A 22,310-nucleotide genomic window follows, 5' to 3' on the forward strand; every position below is an offset into this window, starting at 1 on the left:
CTAATAATAACGACAACAAGGCTGATAAATAGAGGTCCTGTTTATAAATATGACCCTGGACCAAAAAAACAGTCATAAATAGCGTGGGTATATCTGCCAACAATACATTGTATGGGTCAAAATGATTGATTTTCCTTTTATGCCAAAAATCGTTGAAGATCATGTTCCATGAAGATATTTTGTAAATTCCTTACTGTAAATATATCAAAACTTAATTTTTGATTAGTAATATGCATTGCTAAGAACTTCATTTGGACAACTTTAAAGGTGATTTTCTCAATATTTTTTTGCACCCTCAGATTTTCAAATAGTTGTATCTCGGCCAAATATTGTCCGATCCTAACAAACCATACATCAATGGAAAGCTTATTTATTCAGCTATCAGATGATGTATAAAGCTCAATTTTGAAAAATTGACCCTTATGACTGGTTTTGTCTTCCAGGGTCTCTCTCTCACACACACACACACACATACATACATATACACATATATAAAATGTAATTTTTACAAAGTTTTTGCTTTGTTTCAAGTCTTTTTATCTGTTTTGAGCCTCGTTTTCAATCATGAAAAATAAATGTCGTTTGCCGCCCTCTAGCGTTAAAACGTTTCGTTGCCATAGTAACAGTGTGTTTACTCTCTGGCAGATTGTCAGCAGCAGTCGTGTTTTATTGAGTTGCAGTACACAGGCATTTATATTTGACAGGTAATACGCTTTATTTACGTTTAATGTTTTAATCCTAGTTATTTAATGTTTATTTAGTTTAAAAAACGCCGAATGGCTTATTTAAGACAAGAGTTGATGGGCAAAACAGTAGGTTTTACAAGAGTTAACTGAAATCCTGACAGTTATATCTAAATTGTATTGTATTGTATTAAATTTTTACAATTTAATGACAGCTGTTTTTGGCAACAGTATGGCTTTATTTAATTGTTATAATAATTTACAGTGTTGGTTAAATATATAGTAATCATAAAACAATGACTTTAACCATAGAATGACTTTTTCTCATTAGAAAAAAATGTCTCGGCTGATGGGACCCCCTGATAAGTTTCTGCCATCTGAGTGGAAACATGTAAACCAGATGCATTTCAGGAGCTCAGAGGCAGAACAATCACTCTCACAGAGACTGACAGCAGAGTGTCAAAGACTCATAGAGGAGAGTGACAAATCTACCAAACACATGCAACAGGATGCACAAAAGAAGCTGGGTATGTAATACACCAAACACGTGACAGGATGCAAAGAGGGTTAATGGCCTTACATTAGAGGTGCAGGAAGTTCAAGATGATACTTGTCCTTCTAAAGATAAGTGATAGAAATGATGAGAATAGGAAGTTATTTCAGATATTTCCTTAATAATGTGTAAACAATTCTGGCTTATGTTTTTTCCCACGAGTCTTGCATCTCCTCTTCAGAGCAGAGAATCCAGGACATCAGATTCTGGAGGCAGGAACTGGACCAGAAGTTTGAGGAGATGGTGCAGGAGATTGAGACCCTCATTATTTTCAAGACCCGTGTGGAAAGAGCCTTAGAAAGCTGCTCTGAGCCTTTCCAAGTGACTTTGCAGTGTCTGACTGAGAGGTACTTCTCACTGTAGAGTTTTACTTGACCTACACAACCAAATTGATCAAAAGTGACAGCAAAGACTTTTACATTTCAAATAAATGCCATCCTTTTGAACTATGTCTGTGCCGCAGACAGAAGCGGGTGGCGATTGACCTTGTGCATGATGAGGTGGAAGAGGAGCTGTTGAAGGAGAAGGAGGTGATTGAAGGAGTGATGGTCCTGCTTCAGCGAACACTGGAGCAGATCAATGAGCAGATCAGGTTGGTGGGACAGTGACAAGACACATTTGGCAATCCAGAGACTAATTAGGGGGTCAAATCATTAAGAATCAAATGGTTTTTGATGTTTCATGTGGAAGCATCTGTCAAACCTGTAAAAAAAAAAAATATATATATATATATATATAATAAAATATTAATAAAATAAATTATTAAATTATGATGATAATAATAATTCAATAATAAACAATTATTTTATAAAATGATAATGGCTTTGATGAGAAACTGAAAAGTGTTTAAAATATGGCACTAAACCCTTGCATTATTGGTATATTGTGTTGTTTAATAAAAATGCTAGTTATATACACATTAATTTGCTCAAAAATTAATTTTACTTTGCACATTTTTCATGTGTTTTTCAGGCTCATTCGTTCAGTGAAATACTATCTGGAAAAGGACCTTCAGGACAAATTTCAGGCCGAGCACATTGATGATTTCTGTGCTCTTCTCACTAATGCGTCGCCCGGTTTAAATGGAGGGAATTCAGATTTTAGCAATGATGGGTAAGAAAAGTGTCTATGATACTATTTAGATGTTAAGAGAAGGTTTTCTTCTATATATATATATATATATATATATATATATATATACAGTATATACATACACACACACACACACATATATACAGTGTGTGTATATATATATATATATATATAAAAACATATTTTCTTTTGCTATTTCCAGATCTGCAGTGACTCCTGAGGAGTGGGAGAGCCTCTGCATCTTAAACATTAGCAAAGCCGAGAAGGAGAAGAACAACTCTCTTTCTCTGAGAGCTCTTGTGGACAGCCTGCTCGAGCAGACGGCTGCAGACATGCGCAGACAGTACGAGGCCACGGGAAGGGCTTTTGGGCTGCGCATAGAGGAGACCAAAACTGCCAAAGCACAGCTTGAGAACCAGCTCAATGAGGTCAGTTACACTTTTAGTATAAAATCATTTCTACAAGTGAATTAAGGCACAGCAAAATTATAATATATATTATGAAAAACACAAACATGAAAAATTTGTTAAAATTATAATTAACAATTTGATTAAATAGTAAACATTTGTATCTATTTTATATTAAATATTATTTAATCTTTAAATATTGAACATTAATTTTGAGTGATTGTTGGGTCATGGCTAAATTAAAATAATTTAATAGTATTTGACAATATTATAGCCTATTGTGCATCCTTAGTAACTAGCCATATAATACTCGGCATAGTTCAGAGTAAGAAATGTATATGTTTAGCATTTAGTTGAGTAATTAGGATCAATTTCGATTTAATCTTGTCTGTAACATCCCGGTTCTTTTTATAGGGTTTCATTAAAATTTTTTTTTTTAGGTTATAATTTGACTAGTTTGGTATGTCATTGTGCTTTTATAGCTGCTAGCAGAGACAGCAAATCAGGAGAAAAATCTGGAGTCTCTTCGTGTGGCAATTGCCGAGAAAGAAGCTCCACTCAAAGTGGCCCAGACTCGACTGTCCTCTCGCAGCCGAAGGCCCAACGTTGAGCTCTGCCATGACACGGCTCAAATCCGACTGCTGGAAGAGGTTAAGGAGCTCGCAAACCACATTGAGAGGTAAGGGAAAGGAAAAAAAAAAGAAAAGAAAAAAAAAAAAATAGTAAATGATGTTTATCTGAAAGTGTAGCAATGCAAACAGGTTTCCTGTAAGGGGTAGGTTTAGTGTTAGGGGACAGAAAATATCGTTTGGTCAGTTTAAAAGTAATAGAAGTCTATGGAAAGTCCCCACAATTCACAGAAAAAAATCATGTGAGTGTGAGCGAGTCTCCAAAAAAACATTTTTCCTTCTATGTCTCTCCTCTAGGCTGACCGAGGCACATAAACTGTCAGAGATGGAACTGAAAGCTCTAGCAAGACGCCAATTGAGCCTGGAGGAGGAGATCCAGGTCAAGACCAACTCCCTGTACATAGACGAGGTGATCTGCCATCAGCTACGTCAGCCTGTGGTTATTCACAACTTCTGAACAGGGCTCATGTATGGCGGAAAGGCCTAGTATATTTAATTGTGTTTTGGAAAAAGATTTTCCTTTAAATAATTTTATGTAATTTTGATGGTTTCAACACAGTTTCTTTAATATTTCTACTGGGATGTTTCCTCTTCCATTTGGTTTGGTTTGTCTGTTTGTTGCACCATTGAATGAGACTGTTTGATAAAATATAAAAAAAAATGCTAAATTAAAAAATATATTAAAAACCATGCTCCCAAGTTACTTGGTTCTAGTCTTAAAAGATGAATGGATGATTTATAATAAAAAATGCAAAAAATAATAATAATCAGGTATAATGATGTTATTTGTTTTTTGGAAAATTATTTCGGTGCTAACAATACTGGTTTTTGTATTAATTTAGTTTTACTATTAATGATGGGAGGTGTATCAAGTACACATACCTCTGTAGTAATGATAAGCCATTTCTGAAACATGAAACAATCAGTCAGATCAAGTAAAAAGCACCAAACGGATTGCCAGAAAAACTGCTGTCGCATCAGCTCATTTGAGCCCTTCAAATATTAGGTAAGCAACCATTTTAACAATTCTGGAAATAAAGGTGTAGTTGTTGAGGTGTTTTTTTTTTTTTTGTAACTAATAACGACACCTCACTTTATGTGTGTATTTTTATTATTGACAGTTGTGCTACAGTATAAATAGACATGATTGCTTTCTCATTACATTATTCAGAGATGCTACAAACATTGCTGTTCATCTTGACTGCCGTTCAAATGACAGTGAGTTTTGGTGAGTTTTAATTTCTGTGACATTTACACTTATTTATTACTTATTTTGTTTTTCCACGTTAAAAAATATTACTAGGTGTAATAAGTGAAAACAAAATAATAATGAAAATAATGTAAAAAGAATATTTTTCCCTTTGATTTGAGTCAATGGTATTATGAAACTTAGAAAAATAGAATATCTAGTTGTAGAAAAATATTGCCAAGATCAAGGTTCAGTGAAGAAGAAGCTCCAGTTTAGTGAATAAAACTGAATATAACTACAATATTTTGATTAATTTCAGACCCTGATGATCCGACTGATATCTATTCCATCAATGTAGAAAACCGGCCTCTCACTGGAGAGGCCAGTTTGTGCATCAGAGTGTTTTTTTTTTTTTACTGTCCCTCAAAGTGTCTCAGATCCCATTAGGAGAACCTGGTTCAAAGGAGATCCACAAAACCCAGCTGTTGAAGTTCCTCATTTTTCCACAAATGTTGTATTTCCTCACAATAAGAGAGAGTGCAACTTTCTGCTAAAAAACTTGGTTCAGGGTGAATCTGATGGGGAATACAGATTAAAACTGCAGTGGGGAGAAGGAAACGTGTATATCTTTCCTCAGACAGTAAACATTACTGTAAAAGGTTGGTTGTGTGTTTGTATACAGTATATGTCTTTTTAATTTAAGTCACTCAAATTTATACCATGGGCTGTTTGAATACTCAGTCCTGATCAAATTTATGTAATCATACTGCGCTACTTTATTTTACTTCCAAATTTCAGATCTATTCATCTGTAGATAAAATAACTAAAGGAAATGAACCATTATGATTGTCCGTTAAGTCAAATTTTGTGCTGCAAACATCAACAGCAGCTTTAACTTGTCCATGTGACCAGCGTATAAGCAAGATAACAGGTGTGCATAAAACCATTTAAAGTGATAGAATAATAGAATGTTTAACTTTAGAAATTCTGATTTCAATAAATCATTGTGTTTTAAGAACTCACCCAGAAGCCAACAATAAACGTCCCACTGCTCACAGAAGGAGAGAAAGCCGAGATATCATGCAAAGTCCCAGGATATTGCATGAATCCCACAACAAATATTGTGTGGACAGGGATTGAGCCTGATGAAGTTAAAAGGATAACCTCAAGGGTGATTGGCCGGGATGAAGTGTTTTCAACATTGACTTTCCATCCTAGGCTTGAACATCACAATACTAACCTCACCTGCAGAGTCATTTTTCAAGAAAACATCCAGACTGAAAGTACTGTCATCCTCAAAGCACAATGTATGTATCATTTCACTTATAACACATCATAAGAGTGTAATGGACAAAATTGCCCTAATAGCAATCGTTTCATGATGTTAATCATAATTGCCATTAAATGATAATTCATCAACTTCATTTCAGATGCCCCCAAAATCCTGAACAGCTCCCGTTGTTTCGTGTGGAGTGATGAACTGAGCTGCATGTGTGTCAGCAGTGGTGTGCCGTTACCCCAGATATCCTGGCCAATATTGAACGGCACCACTAAACACTGCAGTGCTATTTCAACAGAGAACATCATCAGCATTAGCAACATCTCCATTCCTGGTTTCAGGAACATCAACGCCACTGTTGAATGTGTCAGTGTCAATCTCATTGGTACGACAAAGATGGAAATCCAAGTGCACTATCATGGTGAAAAACCCCAAGGTAAGCAGGAGGCAATCATCATATGTATTTTATACAAATCATCCAAACCATTTCCATTATGAAAATCTTAATTGTTTTCTATTTACTTTTTGTCATTTTTTAGAAATAAGCTGCAGTTTGTCAACCCCTTGGATATTATTTACCCTTTCATTTGTTCTAAATGTCATCATTGCTTCCTGTTTGATTGTTGTCGTTGTATGGTAAGAACTTCATAAACTCAAAAAACAAATGTTGGCTGGCCATTTCATTTAAATGTTTGTTAGTCAGCAATTCCACAAGTTTTACCATTATCATTTTGACAGGAGGAGAGAAAAATGTATGAAACCAAAAGATGACGACCATGTCTACATGACTGCAATGAAGAGAGAGGAATCGGTGTACGAGACTATCAAAATGTTGTGAGAGAGGTCTTTTTTAGTGATTTGTTCAGCACATTACAGCTTTAAAGTGTTAGTTCACCCAAAAATGAAAATTAGCCCATGATTTACTCACCCTCAAGGCATCCTAGGTGTATATGACTTTATTTTTTCAGACAAATCCAATCGGAGATTAATGTCCTGGCTCTTTCAAGCTTTATAATGGCAGCAGGTGTTTTTTTTTGTTCAACAGTCCAAAAGAAGTCCAATAAAGCGCATCCATCCATAATAAACAGTGCCACGCGTCTCTGGGGGGTGAATAATTTTGTTTTTGTAAGAAAAATATCCATATTTAAAACATTACAAACAGTTTTCTCTAACTTCCGCTAACTGTTGTACACACAAGCAGTTCTGGACGGATGACATAAGACATATACATAGCGCATATGCCGGTAAGAAGTGACAAACACGGAAGCGCGGAGGAGAGAGCAATACAAAACGCTGGTCACAAATTAGATATTTTTTTATAGGTTTTCGATATAAGCCAAGAAGAGACTGGTTTTCCTTTGCTTCTGTAAACAAACGTTCGTTCTCACGAGACTAGCGTATCTCACCGGTGCATGCGCTACGCATACGTCCTACATACGACAGTTAGCTGAAGTTAGAGAAAACGTATTAATTATGGATATTTTTCTTACAAAAACGCTTTTATTCACTACAGGAGGCCATGTGGCAATGTTTATTATGGAAGGAAGCGCTTTTATTGGACTTCTTTTTGGACTGTTAAACGAAAACACCCACCCATTGCCATTACAAAGCTCGGAAGAGCCAGGACAATTTTTAGCGTAACTTTGATTGGATTTGTCTGAAATAAGATAGTCAAGGCAAGGCAAGGCAAGTTTATTTATATAGCACATTTCATACACAGTGGTAATTCAAAGTGCTTTACATAAAAGGAAGTGAAATAGTCATTAAAAATAATCATAATAACAAGAAATTAAAAATAATAATAATCACAACAATAAAAACAAAGTGATTTAAAAATTGATTTAAAAAGAATTTAAAACATTTAAGAATAGAAAGTGATTATGTATAGTGTAATCAGTTTGGACGTAGCACAGTGCTCATTCAACAAATGCACAGCTAAACAGATGAGTTTTGAGTCTGGATTTAAAAGTGGCTAATGTTTTAGCACATCTGATCTCTTCTGGAAGCTGGTTCCAACTGCGGGCGGCATAATAGCTAAAAGCAGACTCGTTGTTTTGTGTGAACCCTTGGTATTTCTAACTGACTCGATCCTAGTGATCTGAGTGGTCTGTTAGGTTTATATTCAGTGAGCATGTCTCCAATGTATTTAGGTCCTAGGCCATTTAGAGATTTATAAACAAGTAAAAGTACTTTAAAATCAATCCTAAATGTAACTGGAAGCCAGTGTAAGGACCAGAGGACTGGTGTAATATGCTCAAATTTCCTGGTTCTAGTCAGAATCCTGGCAGCAGCGTTCTGGATGAGCTGCAGCTGTCTAATGGTCTTCTTTGGAAGGCCGGTGAGGAGACCATTACAATAATCCACCCTGCTGGTGATAAAGGCATGAACAAGTTTCTCCAAGTCTTGACTGGAAACAAAATATCTAATTCTTGCAATGTTTTTGAGATGATAGTATGCTGATTTAGTTACTGCTTTGACATGACTACTAAAACTAAGGTCTGTCTCCGGAAACACCCCAAGATTTTTGACTTGGTTTTTAGTTGATTGACCCCTAGAGTCAAGGTATGCATTCACCTTGAGAACTTCATCTTTGTTTCCAAATGCAATGACTTCAGTTTTTTCCTTATTTAACTGAAGAAAGTTCTGGCACATCCAACAGTTTATTTCATCAATGCATTGGCAGAGGGAGTCAATGGGGCTGTAGTCATTTGGAGATAAGGCTAAGTAAATCTGGGTATCATCAGCATAGCTGTGATAGGCAATTTGGTTCTTTCTCATTATTTGACTTAGTGGGAGCATATACAGGCTAAACAAGAGTGGTGCAAGAATTGAGCCTTGTGGGACTCCGCATGTCATGGACGTCCACTTAGACTTATGCTCTCCTATACTCGCATAATAACCTCTCCCTTCTAAGTATGACCTGAACCATTTGAGTACCATCCCAGAAAGCCCGACCCAGTTTTCCAGTCTCTCTAGAAGTATGTTATGATCAACAGTGTCAAACACAGCACTAAGATCTAGTAGTACCAGAACTGATATTTTGCCTGAATCAGAATTGAAGCGAATATCATTTATTATCTTAATAAGCGCGGTCTCTGTACTATGATGTGCTCGGAAACCAGATTGAAACTTGTCCAGGTATCCATTTGAGTTTAAGTAGTTGTTCAGCTGATTAAAAACTACCTTTTCAATAATCTTACCTATGAAAGGAAGATTTGATATTGGTCTATAGTTGTTCAACATGGTGTTATCAAGATTGCGCTTTTTCAGAAGGGGCTTAACAACTGCAGTTTTCAGCGAGTTTGGAAAAGTCCCAGAAAGAAGTGAAGCGTTCACCACTTCTAAGAGATCTGCTTCTAAACAGTTAAGCACACTTCTGAAAAAAGATGTGGGAAGTGTGTCAAGATAGCAGGTTGATGATTTAAGGTGCTGTACTATTTCTTTCAAAATTTTGCTATCAATTGCTTCAAAAACAGACATAGTCACTTCTTTTTGAAATTGAGGTCGAATCTGTGTGACCTCTGCAAAAGTAGATATGCCAATCTCCTTTCTGATATTATTGATCTTCTCAGAAAAGAAGGAAGCAAACTCATTGCATTTACTGTCGGAGAGCATTTCACTGGGAATCTGACTTGGGTGGTTTGTCAGTCTCTCCACAGTAGCAAAAAGAGTGCGAGAGTTGTTTAAGTTACTGTTTATAAGGTTTGAGAAGAAGGTCTGTCTAGCTGTGGCTAGTTCCACATTGAAAGCATGAAGGCTGTCTTTATAGATGCTATAGTGAATTTCAAGTTTTGTCTTCCGCCACATCCGCTCAGCTTTTCTGCATTGTCTTTTCATACTCTGAACTGCTGTTGATTTTCTCCATGGTGATTTTTGTCTGCCATTCTTCTTGCAGACCCTTGCCAGAGCAATATCATCAATAACATTCTTAACTTTTGAGTTAAAAGAATCCAGGAGAAGATCAACAGAGTCTGCAGAAATGCTTGGTGTTAAAGATATAGCCTTCATAAATAGCGCACTAGTGTTCTCGTTAATGCATCTCTTTCTGACAGAGACAGATCTAGATTCAGTGTTAACAGAGATCAATATATCAAAGAAAATACAGAAGTGATCAGATAGTGCTACATCCTTAATAACAATGGATGAAATGTTTAGACCTCTACTGATGAGTAAATCTAGAGTGTGTCCATGATTGTTTGTGGGTCCATGCACATGCTGGGTCAGATCAAAAGTGTTTAAAACAGTTATAATTTTTTTTTGCAGTTTTGATTTCTGCATTATCTATGTGAATATTAAAATCCCCTGCAATAGTAAAACAGTTAAACTCTGAGGAAATCATTGATAACAGTTCTGTGAACTCTTCAACAAAGGCTGGAGAGTATTTTGGAGGCCTGTAAATAATGATAAACAGAATGCGTGGAGCACCTTTCAGTACAATACCTAGGTATTCAAAGGACAAATACTGACCAAATGACACTTGCTTGCATTGATAAACATCTTTAAATAGAGCAGCTACACCTCCACCTCTCCTAACAGTCCTGCAGACACTTGTAAAGTTAAAGTTAGGAGGGGCTGTTTCATTGAGGACTGTTGCACTGCAGCTGTCTTCAAGCCATGTTTCATTTAGAAACATAAAATCCAGGTTGTTTGTGGTTATAAAATCATTGATCAGAAATGATTTATTTTTTAGTGAGCAAATGTTTAAAAATGCTAACTTGATGGAATTACATTTGGTCTCTACAGCAATCTCAGATTGACGCATTATAGGCCGCAGATTAGATGGGTCAGCCGTACAGCTTGGGAAGGCCTTAGACTGTCTATCACGTGATAAAACAGAAATATAAAAGGCTACAGGCACACTGGGTTCCCGCTTGTTCTGTGAACATTTGTGAATGTTGCTGCTAATATAGCGGGGACCCGACACATATCACTGAGAGCTGTTATCAGTTGTTTTTCGTTCACCTACAGCCGATGGAGGAGGGTTTGGGCCCTGGCGTTGTGGCAGCGGCCGGAGAGCTCTCACAGGACTATACATCCTAGGTGTATAGTCATATACACCTAGGATGCCTTGAGGGTGAGTAAATCATGGGCTAATTTAAATTTTTGGTTGAACTAACCCTTTAATTTTGAGGGATCTGTCAACTTGCATTATAATGCACACAGATTATTTTTATGAAAATATGTTTTTTCTTTATTCCAATAAATCTTCTGGAAAAGCAGTTTCTCCAAGAACATGTACAAATAAAGCGAATTAACCTGTTTATCATTATGTTTACTTTATTTGTTGTTTCACTTTTAAAGAAGACTGGCATCCTTTGAGGCTGGAGACATTTATTAAACAAAAAGAAAGCAAGCAAAGAACATCATGTAAATTATTATTTAAATAACGATTGGAGGTTTTCTGTTCTGCATTATTATGTCAATAAGGAAACAACATTACTTTGTTCATTATTATTGCCATCACACAGTCAGATACATACAAATATTCTTTACAACACTCAAAGTGAAAAATTAGGTTTGACCTACAAATGCGCCCCCGAATCTGCTTGCTTACAAATAAATATCTGTGTATATATCTTCAAACATGGACTGTCTCTGTGTTACTAATTGCACATATAATGTCATTTTGTGTGTGACTTCCTGCAAAATATACACCATTGTTGCACAATGTATGTTCTTGTTGTGTGGTCAAAGGTTCACAACACAGAACTATATATCATGCAGAGTATTTACATACGTAGGTATCCTACCAAGGTGCCTTGAATGCTTGATAAATGTAAGATGCAATTAATTTAATATCATAATGTAATTAATCTGTTAGTCAAATTGCCTTTCAAGGGCTAATCGCATATACTGACCATCTAACAAACATCTACCGACACAACCTTACCAGAGGATTACATGATTACATAAAACATTACATTTATTTCAAGCACCTTAGGTAAAGTGATACCCTCCTATATGTTCCAAACGGTGGTTATTTCTTATTCAGTTTCAAAGGATGAGCTACAACAATCCATTATTTAATACGACTTTCTGTTTAAATCAAATCAGCTTAACCATACTGGATTGCAGTGTGTACCGGGGCAGGGATGACCATCAGGCATTATCATATACTACATCCTATCAGATTGGCTGAATTATTATCAGGGTGATTTTGCTCCTCAATGTATTTTGAACATATTTAAAACAAAATAATAAAAGGGTACAGAGTAGTTGGGACAAACAAAATCCAGCAACCATTCAATAAACCAGTTTTGAATCCAGTTACTGGCCTGTTTTCATTTACAAATACAAATAAATGAAGATACAGTATAAATTAAAAGTAAAAAAACAATATTAATTTAAAGGAACAGCTCACACAAAAATGATAATTTTGTCATTTACCCTCACGTTGTTCCGAACCTGTATGAGTTTCTTTCTTCTGCTCAACACCATAAAAGATATTTTAGTTGACGGTAGCCATTGACTTCCAGTGTTTTTTCTGTGCTATGGAAGTCAATGGCTACCAGCAACTGTTTGTTTACCAACACTGTGCAAAATATCTTCTTTTATGTTCCATAGAAGAAAGAAAACCATGCCGGTTTGGAACTACAGGGTAAATGATGATCAATTTTTTCCATTTTTGGGTGAACTGTCCCTTTAAGCCAACAATAAGGATGTCACCCAAAACTGAAAATTGTGTTATTTACTCACCCTCGTTTTCTTCCAAACCCATATGGAACAAATCAACACTAAAAAGAACAAAAACATAAGACCACAAATGTAGTCCATACGACTCAATATTTAAATTTTTGAGTCTGGAATTAAAAACAAAAAAAATACGTCACATTCAGATGTTTTGCCATTACTGATGTCAACGATGGCTTTAGAACTCTTGGAATATAGAACACAAAGTTTTTCATGGTACTTTTATTATGTTTTTGGTCTTTTTTTAGACTTAACAGACGTGGTCACTATGAGCTATTGTTATAATAAAAGAACTAAACGAAGATTCTTGCAACATGCAGTTGGAACAAAATGAGGGTGAGTTTGCTGAATTTTCATTGTTTTGGGTGAACTATTCCTTTAACAATCACTTCTGGGTATGTGATAAAAGTATCAGCGGATGAATATTGAAATGTGCATGTAGACTGGTACACTCAGAAAAAGACTGAAACAACCGCTGTATTTAAGAGAGTGTTAGTCCTCCCAGACAAACCCAGAGTTGGGATAGTGCTTATACATAATGTCGAGGCGCACATTGCACCTCGTTCCCTGATGCTTCGACTTACAGCGGACACAGTGAGAAGGACCACTAGTGACTGAGACTCATCTGCAAACCATACCATTTCCCATAAGCTTGCTTCAAACTATAAGCTCTACTGTAACACTTGGGGGAAAAAGACCCTTCCTTTTGGAAAGTGTTGTCTTTTAAACCAGGAGATTACTAAAACCTCTCATATCTGATTGAGAGACAAAATATCTGGTATGGTTACAGTCAAGAATGGGTATAAATAACCAAAAACAGTAATAAATATATAAAGAAACTCTATTGTACAGTATCTTTTACTGATATGGGAACATATCATTCCCAGAACCTTGGAGACATAAGAGAATGCAATCTAAAACAACCTCAGACTCATTGTCCGCTAACTGTTCAAGACAGTTGTCCCCTGAAAAGGCCACATTTAATATGGGTGAAATAGGAAATTTGTGGAATTATTGGGCGCTAGTGGCCACCGTGTCCCGTTTGGCCGAGGTATCAGGGAAGAATCGCGGTTCATTTGGCCTTAATTTCAGTGTAGTCGCTGCCGTCACCATCAGCCCTCCTGAAGCCTCCCTCCCGGTGTCGTCCATGGAGAAACTCTAGGGCGGCGTAATTCAGCTCTTGCCTCTCCATGCCTGCCATCGGGCCAACAGATTGGTAATCACTGTCGTCTCCCTGTAAAAATCATTTAGGAAAATATTTAAGCACAATATTTGGAGGCAGAGCAGGAAAACTTTGGTCATGTCAAAATAAAAGTCCTTAAAAAGACACTCAAAAGCACTGTTAGCAATTAGCCGCTAAACAGAATGAGGTAGCCAGCGCATGAACTATTAGCTTCCAGGCAGCAGTGAACAGCATTGTTAAAAATCTCAAATAAATCGAAATCATTTTTGTAGTAACTGAATTTATTTCTCAAAATATTTTGCTTTTATTGTTGTCTAGTGCTAGTTTATTTCACCTCCACCCATTTGTTTACATGCTCATCTTAAATTTCAGCCTTACCGTGCCTTCCTCTAGGATGGAGTTAAACTTTGAGCCCAGGAGCTCAGTCTTAAGCTATGTTAGGGGAAGAAAAAGAGACAGAGAATGCATAGAAAGCAATGAAAGAGGAGAGAATTGAGGTCAGGAAATGCTCTAAGCATAGGCCTACACTGGAAGTCTCAGTTGTGACGTACCTTCCACACTTAGCTTTGTGACAGTGGCTGTATTCAAAATAGCATATGCAATTTGCAATAAGCAATTTGTTTAGCCATATAGACTGTGCAGATGACCTACTATAAAACATTTAATACATATAATACCAAAATTTGCATATACAACAGAGCACAATGTATCCTACAATGCAAAACGTTTCACTTGGCCTTCCATTTCTAGTGTAACTATTAAAGTTTTCAGCCATCTTTTACTAATTAAAAATCTTAATTAAAATTAAAAGACTTCCAAGACATTTATTGACAAAATTTGATAATGAATTGAAAATAACTACTCATTTACAAGATGATAATTGGATATTACCCGCATGCAACATGATGAGGTCATGTCACAACAATGTAGCATAAAGTTGTGAAATAGTGCGTCTCTTGCACTTACTATTTGTTTTTTTAAATAGTAGCATAAAGTATATAATGTGCAATATTAAGTGAGCAGTGAGCTAACATACCATTCTGATCATAGCAGATGTCAGGTTTCACTCTTTAAATCATTCTCTAAAAATTCAGTACAGAGTATGTAGGAATAATATATGAGCAATTGCTTTTAATATGTGGTTCCTGATTGTTTTTTATGCTAAGGCTAAGTGTGGAAAGCTAATTACAACTAGAGAAGAGCCAGTATATAATATCATTTGCCACAAATATGCATGAAAAAGACCACAGAATGTTGATTATTTTTATTATACGGTGTGCACGCTTTTATTTTGTATTATCACTGTGTGTGCAAGTACTGTATATACTGTGTAGGTGATTTATTCATTATTGTAATATCTCACCACTTTTTTCCTGAGACTCTGTTTGTCCTTCTTGACTGCGCTGTAGAACATTGAGGGATTCTCCACTTTAGATCCCACGTCCTGCCCAGGGTTACCATTCTCTCTGGGGGGTGGAGTCAGAGAATCAGACTCTGTCTCACACTCAACCATACTGTAATCTAACTGGCTTGCGGCAACACTTTAAAGGGATAGTTGATCCAAAAATCAACCTTCTGTCATTTTTTTTACTCATCCTCATTACATTGCAAACCTGTATGACTGACTTTCTTCCGTGGAACACAAACCAAGACATTTTGCAGAATGTCTTAGCTGCTCTTTTCCATACAATACTTTGAGACATAGATGCTTGTTTCCATTCAATGAATGTAGACTGGAGTCGAACTCATTATTGGTCACAAGACATGCAAAAACCATTGAATACCTTTGTGAATTATTTTACATTTTTTATTTATTTCAGTGGTTGACAGACCTTGTTCTTTTACATTGTATGGAAAAGAACTGCTTGGATATTCAGCAAAATATATATTTTTTTTCTTGTGTTCCTTCAGAAGAAAGAAAACCATATGGACAGAATTTTTAGGTCAACTATTCCTTTAAGCCTGGGCATCCATTTTAACACAAGGGGATCATTGCAACCCCTTAAATAAAACTGGCATTGTGCCACAGTGTCAAGTTTGGGAGTGTTTCGTTTTTTTTTTCCAATGGGACGTTTTTTTTTTTTCTTGCAAAATGAGAAAGGAGCAGGGTGTTTGCTGCAGAGCTCTGTGGTTTTAAGGCTGAAAAGCAATGGCATGGGGCAATTGAACCTGCAATAGATTTGTTAGTCTGCAGTTTCATGCACAATGTGGCATGTTCACCACCGTACCAAGCAACCAAATTGGATCATCTGTGAGTGGGTTATGGCTTGAAAACCAAATGCCAAAAAAAACAAAAACAAAACTGAACATGGATGACTAGGCTTGGGTGTTTTGATACCTACAAACCCCAATCCCAACCCACAAACTCCACCTAAATGCTCTTCTCCCAGTCTTTCTGGTGAAGCATACTCACTTTTTATTATTCTGACCCACGTATCTCACAGCTGCGATGATGAAGGCGATGACTGCCACACCTCCGATAGTCCCCACTATGACGGCCATCATGAACTTTTCTGAAAGAGTGTGTAGAGTTCATTGATGATACATCAAAATCGCATTAACAGTTCCACATGTGGTTTGAAAGAAGGTCTACTTACTCTCCTGCTGCAGTTCCAAGCGGATGGTCTCGGAGCCGTACATGTTGCTGATGCTGCAGTGAACATGGACAGCAGTATCACCATTGTTTCCCCTTTCACCCTTGTCCTGGAGCTTGATGATGCCAGTGGACGTGTACCCATCTGAGTATGTGCGGTAGTTAAACAGGCTGTTGGAGTCGTTGATGGTGATGTTGAGGTCAGGCAGGTAGAATTCAATCACAGGCTCAGGGTTTCCCGTTGCAATGCACACACACTGAACGCCCTCACGGACTATAGTGCACTTAGAGTCGTCAAGGAGGACGGGGGCAACTGGGAAAATTGAGCAGAAATAGTCAAAAAGCATATCTATCAATGTTGTCACACTACTACAACTCAAGTCTGTCGCAAGAAACTCAAATCCATCTCATGTCCAAGACTATTTTTTGAGGAGCATTTGAACTTGACCTGGACTTGGACTTAGTTATAGAAAATATGGTCTTGGACTTGAGACGGACTTGAGTCCCAGTCTGGACTTGAGTACTACAACACTGGCATCTATCCTTCACTTATTCTACATTCGTCTATGCCAGGGGTGTCACAGTCAGTTCCTGGAGGGCCACTGTCCTGTAGCATTTGGCGCCAAACCTAATTAAACACACCTAAACCAGCTAATCAAGGTCTTCAGGATTACTAGAAACTTCCAGGCAGGTGTTTTGGAGCTGGTTGGAGCTACACTCTGCAAGGACAGTGGAGTTTGACACATGATCTGTGCTCATCTTTCCATTTTAAAGGGTTAGTTCACCCAAAAATGAAAATTATGTCATTAATTACTCACGCTCATGTCGTTCCAAACCTGTAAGACATTCATTCATCTTCATAACACAAATTAAGATATTTTTTGATGAAGAAAAAGCTGAGAGCTTTCTGACCCTGCATAGTCAGCAAGGCTGTAGTAGTGACATCGTTAAAATAGTCAATGTGACATCTGTGGTTCAACCTTAATTTTATGAAGCTACAAGAATAGTTTTTGTGCATGAAGAAAACAAAAATAACAACTTCATTCAACAGTTTCTTCTCTTCTGTGTCAGTCTTTGACATGCGTTCACGAGAGTAAAATGACGCATGCCTGTGGTGCTGAATGAAGTCGTTATTTTTGTTTTCTTTGCACACAAAAATTATTTTTGTAGCTTCATAAAATTAAAGTTGAACCACAGATATCACATGGACTATTTTATCAATGTCCTGACTACCTTTCTGGGCCTTGAATGTGGTAGTTGCGCTGCTGTCTATGCAGGGTCAGAAAGCGCTTGGATTTCATAAAATATCTTAATTTGTTTTACTAAGATGAACAAAGGTCTTACGGTTTTGAAATGGCATGAAGGTGAGTAATTAATGACAACATTTTCATTTTTGGGTGAACTATCCTTTAAGGCTTCACACAGGTTGAACACAAGCCAAAACCAACTTTTCTTTGGAGAAAATGTCTCCATTTACTGTCCCTAAGCATAATCACAATCCACTGGCTCGGTTTCTCAACTGATCAGTCTTTTCCAGTGACTTACATTCTACCGTAATGTTAAGTGAGTTGCTGGCCCGTCCGTGTTCATTCTCAGCTAGACAGCGGTAGACTCCGTGGGCCTGCGGCGTGATCTCGTGCAGCTCAAGCACGGATCCCTCCTCTGCTGTGATGGTGCCCACCAGTTCCCCATCCTTCAGCCAGGTCAACGTGGGCATTGGGTTTCCTTTGCTGATGCACTGTAGGGAAACTGAAGATCCTTCCAACAACGTTAATGATTCATTGATCCATGGCTCCCGTGGAGGATCTTCCAGTTTGAGAGGAAATAAAGAAGAATGAGGAAATGAAGAATGTTCGGATGGATAATGGAATTCTAGCATATTGCTTATGCTGCCATACAACATATTTACACAATACTGAATCAAAAAATACAAAAAACAATAGCCAATGGCTGCTTCCCCATTCCCTAAAGTATAGCTTATAAGCAGCACTAAATGGTTAATATTGCAATACACAAGAGTGCATGAACTTTTACTTACAATTTACTGCCAGATACATGGATGTGTTCATGCTGCCGTAGCCATTGTCACCAACGCAGGTATAGACACCTTCCCCCTCTGGGCTCAGGTTGTCCAGAGGCAGCGAAGAGTTTGAGGCAACTTCCGACATCAGCTCTTTGTCTCCAAAATACCAGGTTATTGTGGGGGCTGGATTACTGTCCACATCACAGTGCAGGACCACCGAGCTTCCCTCCATTACCTCTTGAGACACATTTACCCACACAGTTCGAGGGCCGACTACAGATAAAAGGATAAGTCAGTACATGTGATTAATATTCAGTTATAAAATAGTGATTTGGTGAACTCACACTTGATGTCCAGTGCAATGAGGCGTTCATAAAAATAGGTGGTGTTTTCGTAATGAACCCGGCAGCCCAGCAGCTGGCCATTGTGCATGGGTTTGGGTGTGAAGGTGAGGGTGCTGGACAGTACCGCGGTGTTGCTATCCTCAACATTGTCAGGGGTGAAAACAGGGTCGGGCAGGTAGTCTGTGTACATCCAGTGGATCTGTGGACTCATGTCTGGACAATTGTCTGGGACATAACAGGTCAAGTCCAAGCTTTGGTCACTAACAATCTCTTCTGGAACATCGATGTTGGGCTGATCTAGAGGAGGAAGAGATATTTAAAGTCAATATTAAGACAAAACAGACCATTTTTACATTTTATAATATTCGGTTTCGGTTTTAATGTGCATTTTTCATCAAGCAAAATAGATATTTATTAATTTTTTTAACAAATCTGCATTCAGGTCTGGCTCCACTCTTCTACAGAACACCTCCTTTCCACAATCCAAAGTCCCGCCGTACATATTAAATATGCGGTTTGATCCAGAAATACATCTTAAGTATGAAAGTAAACCGATTATGGTTGAAATATTGACTTCAAATGCTAGACCAAATGTGTTTCATGTTGACTTCAAATGCTAGACTAACAATGTTTTAGTAACCACACTGGCAAAGAATTATATTCTTATTTTTATTCTGTCGTCATTTACTCACCCTCACGTCGTTCTAAACCTTTATGAATTTCTTTCTTCTGTGGAACACAAAATAAGATATTCTGAATATTTTTCAGATGATCTTTTTTTAAGTTCCACAGATGAAAGAAAATCATACAGTTTTAGAATAACGTGAGGGTAAGCAAATGATGACAAAATGTTCATTTTTGTCTGCTTTTTTTAAATTATTACTTAAAGACATCAAAAATGAATAATTTAAAAATGGCCTTACCCAACACTTGTAGTTTTGTGAAGTCAGGATAAGTGTAGATGTTTGCGCCACCCAGGTCTGCCCTGAAGTAATACCTCCCAGAATGTTCCATGCCAACATTATTTATCAGCAGAGTGCAGTTTTTTTGCGTTAAGTCACCAAGGAGCTTGGTCCGTCCCTTGTAACTTTCATGAACAATATCTGTGCGTGACTTATACACCACTGGGGGGAAAAGCTGGGGGTAGGGGTGGCCGAAATACCAGATCCCATGGACCCCTCTGTAAGGCCTGATGCCGGAGGGGTACGTGAATGAACAGGGTATAACCACACAGGAGTTTGTCATGGCTGAAATGTCTCTGGGCATCCACACATTCCACTGAGCACTTACATCTATTCAGAGAAAGCGAGAAGAGTGCAGGTAAAATAACACCATTGTATTACCATGTCTTTTGGATGTGTTTTTGAACATGTACCATAGTATCTTAGCAGCATTAACCAAAGGAACCATAGAAACAGCATGTTCGATTCAGAAGAAGTTGTTACCTTTCAGAATAAGCAGCAGAGGCAACAGCAGCAGCTCCAAGCCCTTCATGGTCTCAGTTTAACTCTGGACCATAGACCTCTGTTACAAAACCAGCACATGCATCAGCAAGACAACCAGACTCTACTAACACAATTGCGATTGTTGTTCTCTTGTTCTCTTAAGAAATGGGGAGAAAACGAGTGATGGTTCAAGATATGACATGCACCTTGTGTAAAACTTGTTTTGGCTGTATATTAAGTTTTGATGTGGTGTATTTTTTTTTTAACAAAAAAGTTCACATGATTTTACTTGTTTTGGTCACATTTCATCCCAGAATCAAGAGAAAAAAAATGAGTATTATTATTGTTATTATTATTATTAAGTTGTACTGCCTTAAAATGTAGGCTTATTTAAATGTAAGAAAATACTCGTTTACAAAATAAATATGCAAGTATGCAGATGCACATATGCAGAATTCCAGTAATGAGAATTAAAAAAAAACAGCAACAATGTTACAACAACTATTTAGGCAAAATATAATTTTTCTTTCATTTTATGGTGAAAAGTGACCTGGACATGTTTCTGAAAGATTCACCCTATTCTATGACATAAATATTAGAAAATAGTGGTGCAGCTGGGGTGGTGGATTAATGACAAAATAATTGTTACAGAAGTCAAGTACTGTAAGCCGCCCCTTGAGTTGTGATTGTCAGAATTAGGCAAAAAGGTTTCATTGAATACTCCATGATATGGTTCATTAAGAGAAATAAGATAAATATCTTATGCTGCTTCTCATATATAGGCCTACTATGAATTATCTAACCGTTTTGGACACTTCTAAAATGTCTATTTGTATGTGTTTTAGGCAATACCTTGAACTGCTGGCAGAGTGTGCTGAACCACAACCAACTTCAATTCCCTCTCCAACGGTGAACAGGCCGCTGCTGTTCTTCCCTCACAAACAAGGGGGCGTTCTCTCACAGCACATCAACTCAACTTCTCTTCTGATGTGTCTTAAAACAACAACAAAGAAATGACATCAGTATCAAGAAGCAACATTAGCTCTCTTAACCCACACAGACTATCATTCTCTGACAGACTCACGCACGCCGTACAGGGCCGCAATTTGTGGGAGAGGAGAATTGCTCATTATGAGTGTACGACGTCAACCCTTGCGTGTTTGGCGCACATACAGAAAGCACTGTTCATGATATGACACATCATCCATAGCACATTCATCCACGCTCACACAGCGTCACCCAGCTGCCACTGTTGACTTTATTCACCCGCTTGTCAGTGGTGTGTGCGCATCTCCTGAAGATTTCAGAGCAGACGGGGACTACAGATGGTGGCTGATAAATGGATTGTTCTTGAAATCTCCAAGATTATTATATTAGAAAGATTCCCCTGATAGCTCACGAGTTTGACGCAGTTATTGAACCAATGAACTGTATGATATGACAGAGGACTGTTAATCCAACTTTTATAGGTACACTTTAAGGTCTTAATATATAAAAACAGTCAGGACACACAATTGTAGTTTAAATTTAAAGTGTATTTCTAGATACAGGTAGCAGTTTTTTCAGTAGTAGTTTATTTTAATCAAATAATAATTCAATGTGGTGGCAAACACTCCACCTTCCTATTTCTTATGTGTAAAATAGGCCTATATTATTTCCGTAGGCCTACTACAATTACAGCAATGTACCACATACATTGTTGACTGTAAGTTATGACCAGATATATGTCACCTTATAAATACATTCTGTTATCATTTTCACACCCTCATGTTAAAAATAAATAAATAAAATCAATGCAATGTTTTAGACCCCATTGACTTTCATTGCATGGACAAAAACTATTTTTTCTTTAAAATGACTTTTTTTCTTACTTTCTAAGAGTAAATAACTCTTATTTATTTACGGCAATAAATAAGAGTTCATTAAAAGTAAATGAATTCATAATATTCATACTTGAATTCATAAAGTCACCATAATGGTGATTTAAAACAAAAACAACTACTTACTAACAACTATTATCCCAATATCTAATGCAATACGATTTTTACAGCATTTTTTGTTATGACAGAAACAAACACAGTAAAACAATAAAAATGGTTTTACAAACAGGCTTCATTTTCTGTATGTAAAATATATTGTTCTTTTTTATTTTTCAGAAATATTTCACACACAAAAAAAACCCCACAGTATTTTCTTATAA

General features: G+C 37.1%; 3 protein-coding genes across 6 annotated transcripts; 2 read left to right on the forward strand and 1 right to left on the reverse strand.

The window, feature by feature from the left end:
* Window positions 1-110: 110 nt before the first annotated feature.
* On the forward strand, window positions 111-4,041 carry tekt1 (tektin 1). The gene is made up of 8 exons (XM_058799469.1): window positions 111-704; window positions 1,015-1,210; window positions 1,418-1,583; window positions 1,700-1,828; window positions 2,209-2,349; window positions 2,531-2,756; window positions 3,218-3,414; window positions 3,662-4,041. Exons 2-8 carry the CDS (start codon window positions 1,021-1,023, stop codon window positions 3,819-3,821), a joined length of 1,209 nt encoding a protein of 402 aa, XP_058655452.1. The 5' UTR covers window positions 111-704; window positions 1,015-1,020; the 3' UTR covers window positions 3,822-4,041.
* Window positions 4,042-4,239: 198 nt separating this feature from the next.
* Window positions 4,240-10,911, forward strand: LOC131554258 (sialic acid-binding Ig-like lectin 6). Its single transcript, XM_058799468.1, is given in 9 exon segments — window positions 4,240-4,370; window positions 4,536-4,592; window positions 4,873-4,955; window positions 4,957-5,212; window positions 5,570-5,860; window positions 5,984-6,268; window positions 6,372-6,468; window positions 6,571-6,666; window positions 10,801-10,911. Coding segments are annotated over 8 exon segments (1,257 nt in total). The 5' UTR covers window positions 4,240-4,370; window positions 4,536-4,537; the 3' UTR covers window positions 10,895-10,911.
* Window positions 10,912-13,581: 2,670 nt separating this feature from the next.
* Window positions 13,582-21,103, reverse strand: mag (myelin associated glycoprotein). Of its 4 annotated transcripts, none has more exons than XM_058799459.1 (11): window positions 20,963-21,103; window positions 20,111-20,189; window positions 19,589-19,957; window positions 18,666-18,962; window positions 18,337-18,594; window positions 17,844-18,104; window positions 16,303-16,611; window positions 16,119-16,218; window positions 15,069-15,171; window positions 14,084-14,137; window positions 13,582-13,756 (listed from the first exon to the last, which is right to left on the reverse strand). In XM_058799459.1, the coding sequence occupies exons 2-11, from the start codon at window positions 20,157-20,159 to the stop codon at window positions 13,595-13,597; spliced, it is 1,962 nt and encodes a 653-aa protein (XP_058655442.1). In that variant the 5' UTR covers window positions 20,160-20,189; window positions 20,963-21,103; the 3' UTR covers window positions 13,582-13,594. The 4 variants fall into 4 exon arrangements, with proteins under 4 accessions (XP_058655442.1, XP_058655441.1, XP_058655443.1 ...); XM_058799458.1 differs by having other exon boundaries at window positions 20,111-20,267; window positions 20,963-21,101; XM_058799460.1 differs by lacking the exon at window positions 14,084-14,137 and having other exon boundaries at window positions 20,111-20,267; window positions 20,963-21,101.
* Between the last annotated feature and the right edge of the window lie 1,207 nt (window positions 21,104-22,310).

Source organism: Onychostoma macrolepis, chromosome 15, assembly GCF_012432095.1.
Source record: "Onychostoma macrolepis isolate SWU-2019 chromosome 15, ASM1243209v1, whole genome shotgun sequence".
NCBI lineage: Eukaryota > Metazoa > Chordata > Actinopteri > Cypriniformes > Cyprinidae > Onychostoma > Onychostoma macrolepis.